Source organism: Ammospiza caudacuta, chromosome 5 (genome assembly GCF_027887145.1).
Source record: "Ammospiza caudacuta isolate bAmmCau1 chromosome 5, bAmmCau1.pri, whole genome shotgun sequence".
In the NCBI taxonomy this organism is placed as follows: Eukaryota; Metazoa; Chordata; class Aves; order Passeriformes; family Passerellidae; genus Ammospiza; species Ammospiza caudacuta.
The window spans coordinates 3,589,407-3,597,571 of NC_080597.1; the positions used below are offsets into that span (position 1 = coordinate 3,589,407).

At 41.3% G+C, this 8,165-nt stretch overlaps 1 protein-coding gene across 1 annotated transcript; it reads right to left on the minus strand.

Annotated features, from left to right (window-relative positions):
• Positions 1–548: 548 nt before the first annotated feature.
• Positions 549–6,557, minus strand: MGST1 (microsomal glutathione S-transferase 1). The gene is made up of 4 exons (XM_058805294.1): positions 6,451–6,557; positions 4,108–4,258; positions 3,213–3,307; positions 549–1,167 (listed from the first exon to the last, which is right to left on the minus strand). Exons 2-4 carry the CDS (start codon positions 4,231–4,233, stop codon positions 921–923), a joined length of 468 nt encoding a protein of 155 aa, XP_058661277.1. The 5' UTR covers positions 4,234–4,258; positions 6,451–6,557; the 3' UTR covers positions 549–920.
• Positions 6,558–8,165: the final 1,608 nt, after the last annotated feature.

Sequence of the window (8,165 nt, forward strand, 5' to 3'; positions counted from 1 at the left end):
TGTATTTCAAATTAACACATCATAGAAAGATGTAAGCAAAGAGCAAAACTTCCTATCAGAAACATATTTATGACAGTATGACACACAAACTAATTATATATGTACATCTGGATTACTTGATAGCTACATTTGCAAGTGTCATTCATTTTATGCTGAATTTATTTAAAAAAAAAATCCTGTACAAAGGGTCCACACTTTATCCAGTCACAAAATGAACATTTGCAGGAACTCCAGCAAAAATAATTACTTAAAATTTTTACCAGTTTCTCCAAAGAATTTAGCACAAATATGTTCTTTCTTTTTAATCTATTCAACTGAAAGAAATGGAGCTGCAATGGTTTAGGTCTTTTAATCCCAAAGTGGATTATACAAACATTTTCATCAAAGATTTTTTTACAACAAGACTAGCATTACTGGTTATATCTTATTATTAAGGTAAGCTCTCTTCAAAGAACTGTATGATTGGAATCTCTTCCTGATACATAGTGACATGCTATTTGCTGGCTGCAGTGGGAAGAGTCAAAATGAAAACAAAAATACAAACAGGCTTTTTTTTTAATCTTGTCTTTATTGATTTAGACTTCAGAGCTACAGCCAAAAATAGTGCATCTGTAGAAAATTATCAAACACTCTATCAATACAGCATCATGGCATGTTTAGAATTGTAAGCACTTGACAAATCGCAAAGGGAACATCCAATCTAGTATTTGGCAGTGCAACCCATGCACAGGGAATACAGGGAGAAGTATTCTTTTTTTTTCCTCCAAAAAAGAAACACTTCTGAGCAGGAACAAAAAGCTTTTGTTGAAAAGAAGAATTCCAGTTAGCACGGAAGACTCATTGGCTCACTCAAGGCATGATGGCACAGCGCTGGGAACTTGGTGTGGAATGTCGAAGGGGACACGGGAGCTACGGCTCTGCTACAGGAGCCACGCTGTCTTCAGCACTCTGTAAGCCATGGAGAAGGTCACTGAGTAGCCTACTGCCCAAGACAAACCTCTGCCAGGCTGGGGAAGAGGGATCAAGTACGCAAAAGTGTGAAAGATCCTAGCCCCCACAAAGATCCTGAAGTGCAGCAGGGCCATGGACAGCTCAGGGCCGCTCAGAGCATACAGCAGTCCAATGCCAACAAAAGGGACAATGTTTTCCAGGTCATTCAGGTGGCCTCTGGAGAAAGAAGCAAAGTTATTTTAAAGTGTTTTATTTTGTTGAATAAACCACTTCAAGCCTCATTATTTTTCAACATCTTCAGAGCATGCTACTATTCAACAACTCTTGGCTTCCTCTGCAGAGGGGACCCGATACAGTTACTGAAACTATTTTGGCATGTTCACCTGCCATCACTCTGGTCTCTCCTGCTGCACCCCACATTTTTAAGCTTCTGATCTTCTGTATAAAAGGTATTAGTTTTTCCCCAGGATCTTGGTAATACTAAGGACTTACATTAGGTGTCTGAGTGCACCTGGGTGTGCAAGAATGCAAAGTCAGGGAAGAAAAGAGGTAGCAGTTTTCTTGGAGCTTCTCTCAATTGACATCAATTAACTGGAGGGCTGTGACTGAAGCTATTACAGTTCATGGCCCAGATGGACTATTGTAATCCCATAAATCGTTTGTGGTGTCCATAAAGAAAATATGAAATATCCTACATAGGAGCTGCTATGTTCATCAAATGTTCATGAAGTTCCATCATCTTGAAAAAGGTTATTTTTGAACATCTAACAGGTGTGACAGTTACGCTTTTCGTTCACTTTCTTCACTTTGAGCACTAAAATAGCTGCAAAAATGTTTGAAATTTTGAAACCATAATTTACTAAAAATGTGTTGAGAATGAACTTATATATCTTGAAGTGTTCTTTCACACCCCTTCCTAAACCTTCCCAGCTCCCTTCACCTCTTTAGATAAATTGTACTTCCAGCCCAATTTACTGATTGAAACAATCTAATGTCTAAGCCTAACTAATGATGTCAAATTTCAGAGCCAACTGGAATCAGGTCGTGGCACTGTCTTGCAGCTACTTTTAGAATATATTTATAATTACAAGGAAACACAGCCCTTCAGATTTTTTTATTCTCATTCCCCATAAAAGTACTCTGAAGAAAGTAATTTTTTTCTTGAAAAAAAAATCTTTTTTTCTCCACAAACTGTACACATTCCAATCACTTATACAAAAGAGAAGCCATGCTAAATTTATGTGGCATTATCTGTTGCCATGAAGCTTGTAGGAGAAAATATATTAAACTTCTACTAAGATTGGGAGTTGGGAGGATAATATGGATGCTGCAACACCAACATAGTAACTAGAACCACGCTTACTTACTAGCTCTAGAGATGTCTGAGAAACTCCACGAAACAGGATTTGAAAATTTAGTGTTTTCAAAATCTATTCTGTGAAAATTACATGCTGGTTGTCATTTCTCTACCACAACAAATTGAATTAAATGGGTGATAAAGTTAGTCTCAACTTAGCTGGCCTCTTACAATTTGCGAAGCGAAAGGAATTACCCCTCACCATAAAGTTTGCACTTTTATGTAACACCCATGAAACTAAGCAACAACTTCCCTGAACTCAGGGGCAGAAAGGGAAGGAGCAGAACATCTTTACAGCCCACTTAGTCTCTTCTTTCTGAGATTTTAATCCATATGAGGCATACAGAAATATGCTTTGTGAAACAACAGCCATTATTTGCAAGGGTGCAGTGTTCTTAAAACAGCACTGGTATATATTTTCAAGGTCTTCCCTAATGGAGGCTTAAATGAAAAGAGTTCACTGACATTCAAGTTTTTGCTATAGAAATAAACTTAGCTTCATCAAGAAACAATCCTATAGAAAGCATTTGATTAAAGTTTTCCTTGTTAGCACAGGTGTATCAAATAGCATCCCAAAATGTAGGATTTTGGAAACAGAAAATTTTGCCATGAGCTAGCTTGTGATCATATTTTACAGTGTTCTCACCATTTTGCCCATTTTGCAGACAGGACACCACCTAAGAGTCAGCTATTATAACCAGGCAGAGGCCTATTGTTTTGGGAATGCACACTGACCATTTGAATGTGGAATGGTTTATTCATTTAAACTAATTAATGTATTAGATTGCTACATAAAGCACCATGAAACACACACAGAGCTTGACAGAGAATGGGGTGGAATTAACTCCTTGATTTAATATTATTCTGTTATTTAAAATAACTTTTTCAGGTTCTTGTGTATTACCTGCGTACACGTTCAACATCTGGATCAGTCCTCAGGAATTTCTTAGCACTCTCTCCTTTGCCAAATGATGCTGTATCTTCTGGGTTGACAAATGCCTGTTTCAAACACAAGCACACAAGTGATATTAGCAGCCAAAATGTTTTACCCAGTCAAAGCAGCTTGCTGTAAAGGTCACTCTTCTTACCAATGTCTTAATAACCTCACTTAACTTACGTGAAGTTAAAAGTACAGGGAATAATACAATGTTTGCTGCTTTCTTGAGCCCAGCCTGTACATTTGTATGCTGACAAATTAATGCAATGCAATTTATGCACTTAGATAAAGCCTACTTGTGAGATGAACAAGCCTGCAGTAACCCCAGTAGGCTGACAGAACATGGGCACCTCCAAGGTGGAAGCTCCCAAGTCTCTTTCACCATTCCTGACAAATTATCTGAAAGTCCTTTTGGATCCCTTCCTTCTGCAGAAGCCTACACAACAACAGCATCCAACAGCCTTATTCCCATTCTCATTTATGACCAAGAAAGTGTCTCCCTTTCCTCTTAAATACAAATTCTTACACTTACATGACCCATTATTACCTCAAAATACTGCAAGACACTACTTGGAAACAACATTTCATTCAGGCAGTGCAGACTCAATGTACAGTTGATTTCTCCCTGCTGACACATGTAGTAACATATGCATTCTGTGGACTGCTAAGGCAGATACAAGTCAAGAAAATAGTTTGATTTTAGGAGAGCTACATGATTGCTTTCCAAGGCAGCCTTGATCCCTATTTGTGAAATATCCTCAGAATTCTAGAGATGCATTAATATATATAAAGAGCTGTGATATCTCTGTATTTCAATATAAATGTCAGTCTGTTCTCCCAGCCAGTATTTCCAAAAGATTACCTTCCTTGTGATCCGGAAGTATGCTGTTATCAGACTCATTAGCATCATCTTCAGAAGAACAATGCCTGTGTAAGTAGCATAGGCCCTGAAGACTTCATTGTCAATTAACTGTGTGGATTTCGCCATTTTTCCCCCTTCTCACTGATGACCTCTAAAAAGTATTAAAAGTTAGTAAAAAAAAAAAAAAAAAACCATCGTTGCAATCCAAAGTTCTGAGAAAAACATTGTGCTAATAGCCTTGTTTTTTTAGCATCACTGCAATTACAGCATGATTCTGCCACTGTGGAAAGTTTCTTTTTAAGCAATTTTCTACCCTTTTCTTTTCACAATAGCATAATATAATACCTTAAGATGATAAATTATAATATTTTTCTTCCATTATAAGTGCTTATTAAACTGTCAAAGTACAAACTACCAAAATATTTAATGTAATTGCAGAAACAACACTTAGTCACAGAAATTAGTACTCTTCTGAAATAACACAAGGATTTAGACCAATTTTAGACCAATTCATTTGAATTAGCAAATTTCTCTAAGCAGCTACCAGGATAGGAGGAGTATGTGACAATACTATGAACTATGAAATGTAAAGAGGAAAATTAGTATTGCCTACCCTTTTTTGTGTGTAAAATGACACAATTATAATTGCACTTCAGCTTTCAAACTAACCAGTATCTTCCTACCCAGCAGTAACTTGTGATCAAACCAAGCTGAACATGCATTTTTCCCCTTTGAGACCTTGTTCTTAAAAATTGCTTTTAGCATGACTCACAGGCAAAGATTGAGTTGTAATGACAAAAAGGAGAGGACTATTTCTGCTTTTATCATGGGAGGTTTAAACTAATGAAGTCTCTTTCCAATGAGACCGTACCAAATCCACAATCCTATGGAGGCAGTACCTTTTATCAACACCAGAAAGTTAAGAGGTGCTGAGGAGTGAATGCAGGTGGAAAAAAAAGCACATCCCCGTGCACATTCAATTTTTGCCCTGCACACACCCAGGCTTTTGCCTCACCAAGTGCTTCAACCATGCACTTAGTGATTGGAGTCCATACAACTAGGATGTCTTAGCTTCACTAGAGAGAAATAAATGAATTTTTTTTTTTTTGTTACAGCTAACTCACCTCCTGTAATATAATTTTAACAATAGTAATAAAAATGTTAATATCCACTTGATTACACTTTTAACAACCCCTCATCTCGCTTTCAGCACAGTCAGCTATTGCCAAACAAGAGGAACTTGACGAGCAAAGGGCAGGATGGAAGACTTGCTCTGAAGGCGTGTCCTTGGTGAGGAAGTGGGCAGGATGGAGGTAAGCAGCTGTTTGTTCATTGAAAACAAAGCTCAAACAAGCCTTGCCTGGACCTGCCTGCTGTGGTGATGGGATTCTGCTCGGTCTTTTATCCTTGAGTCACTGGGCCCAGCACAGGGTCTGCAGACCCTGGGAAATTAATTCAATGTAACTCTCCCTCCTCTCTCACTACAGTCCAGCTCCCAAGATAAACAGCGGCTTGGCGAAGGCTCCTCTCAGAAATGGACAGTAACTGTTCCCATTCCTTCTAACAATCTCGTTAACATGTTACAACAGAACTGTCCTGCGAGTCTTAACTTTGTATCACAGCAAAAAGCACGCAGTGTTCCACACAACAACAACAACAAAAAAAAAGTAAATCCACGGCGCCAGAGCATTTTCCCCTAAACTATGCTGTAAATGCAGCCAAGGATGATGCCAAGTCATGGGCATGGAACAGTGCTCAGCAACACTTTGGGAACTTCACCACATTCATCCATCTCCCCTCGCTGCCCTCCGAGCTCCCGGCATGCCCAGGCCCTGCCTTCAGCACAACATGGAAGGGCCCCGAAAAACCGGGGATTTCAGCGCCAGCAGAAACTGCAAAAACAAACCCCAACTACGCAAAACAGCACGGGGTTTTAAGGGATATGCTCATTACGGTTACCAATAGCCTGATTTACATGGGTAGTACTAATTATAATAATGGTAATAATAATGGTAATAATAATGGTAATAATAATGGTAATAATAATGGTATGGCCCGGAGCAGCGGCCGGGCTCAGACCCTCCCGCCGCCCCCGCCACGCGTGTCCCGGGGCCGCGGGCCGCCACGGGCCCATAGGGGGCCGCTTGTTTGTGCGCGTTCCAAACGCGACTTCCCCCAGCGCCGTGTGGCCGCCGGCTCCGCTCCCAATCCAGCTGCAGATGCCCGGCCCGGCCCTCACGCAGATGCCGCCTCCCCGGGTCGCCCCTCACGCCGCGCTCCCCGCGCCGCCCTCCCGCACCCGGGCGGGCTCAGGCCCCGCCGGGCCCCGCGCAGCGCCCGCACCTCGGCCGTGCCCGCGGCGATCCGAGCCCCGCTGCTCCCCGGCGGACACTGCGGCCCGGCCCGGCCCGGCCCCGCCTCGCCCCGCCGGCCGCGGAGGCGGGTCCTGCCCGGGCCGCCCTCACGGAGCCCCGCGGGCTCGGGGCGGGAGCGGCGGGTCAGGCCCGGAGCGCGGCAAAGCTGGGAGGAAGAGAAGGAAAACGTGTGAGAACGAGCGAGGGAAAGCTCTGCTGTCTGAACGCCCTTGGGCAGCGGGAAGCCAAGGGCTGTCACTCAGGCACTCGTAGTGACGGCCAAGTCCAGCGATTGTGCAAATTCCCGAGAGGGCTCAAAGCTACTATGAAAGTCTCACTACTTCATCCCCTCCCTTGTTCTGGTGGGCCTTAGCTTTTACCAAAGGGCAAGAAAATTAAACCTGTATTGCCAAGCTGCTTGTATTGCCAAGCCATCAGAGCTGTTCCAATAGAAATGCATCATGTTGCTTTACAAAGTGAAACAGAAAATTAAGGAACTCTGAAACTGACCACAAAGTTCTCATACCAATGTGCTACAGTGTGATGAATGGAGGGAGCCTGGTGTCCGAGCTTCCCCCTTGTTGTTCAGGAAGAATTATGCAATCCCCATAGCACTCCTCTTCAACTGGAGCAATGCTTGTGACTAAGCAGCTCATGATAAGCAAGACTGAAAAAAATAGACATAAATGTACTCAGATGCCCAGAAAGGGTTCAAATCTAATCCTAAAGATGTGTCCACAGTAGGAAAGGGATACAATTTTTAAAGCTGCATTCTTATGGAAAAATCTCTGCTCTTAGGTACATATATTCAGTGCTCACTGATGTTGCTTCTGTACTTGGTGTCATGTGCTGTCATGTCATGTCAAATTCCTGTGTAACTCTTTTCTAAAATCATAAACCACAGTAAAGCTCATTTGAGCAAGAGCTCGAATTTTTAACAATATTGTTAACACGTTATAACAGAACTGTCCTGCTAGTCTTAACTTTGTATCACAGTTCTGTAGTATCAGAACTGTTTTGAAAGGCTGGTAGGGGATGGGTTCAACAACCTTCGCTCTTGCTAAGAACACGGCAAACAGTGTTTCTGCTGAAATCAACCAAAAAAACTCACAGGAGCATAAGTCCATCCCAGAGAATGGATTTATTTCAAAAACGTGGAAGAATTTCTGCAGCTCATGCCTTAGTTCAAGGCAGGAATTGTGTCTCCATAGCTTTTTTACCACTCCTAACACATATCATGATCACATGGTGTGACTGAAATGAAACTGTAATTATCTTCTCTTGCCACCTTTTTGTTTGTTTGGCATTCTAATCCCTACTCACAGTCAGTTTAAAAAGCAGACAAACATATGCAGTTAATTGTAAAACTAAACGCACATTATTACACTTGAGAAGAAAAGCTGGTAATTGATTTACTCAAGTTCTCAGAACTACACCTGGAAACAACAGAAAACCAGGGAAAAGGTGATTTTCATTCTTTGTAGGTAGGATATAAAAAGAAACAGAAATGCATGTAGAAATTCTATTATTTCTGTATTTTCCTTTGGATTTTATGTTCCAGTTTTTCAGATTCTGGAAATTCAGATTGATTTATGTGACTCTAAAAAAAGCATTTCTGAAACTGGGAAAGCTGCTATACTCCCAGTCTTTGAATTTTGAGGCAAACACCTTGTTAATTTTTTCCTACCCTCTTTGAATACCTCT

Coding starts and splice junctions, on each gene's coding strand:
- MGST1 (XM_058805294.1), bottom strand. CDS start 4,233: ATGGCGAAATCCACACAGTTAATTGACAATGAAGTCTTCAGGGCCTAT. Junction 3,308..4,107: donor ACTTCCGGATCACAAGGAAG/GTAATCTTTTGG, acceptor TGTTTGAAACAG/GCATTTGTCAACCCAGAAGA. Junction 1,168..3,212: donor GATGTTGAACGTGTACGCAG/GTAATACACAAG, acceptor TTCTTTCTCCAG/AGGCCACCTGAATGACCTGG.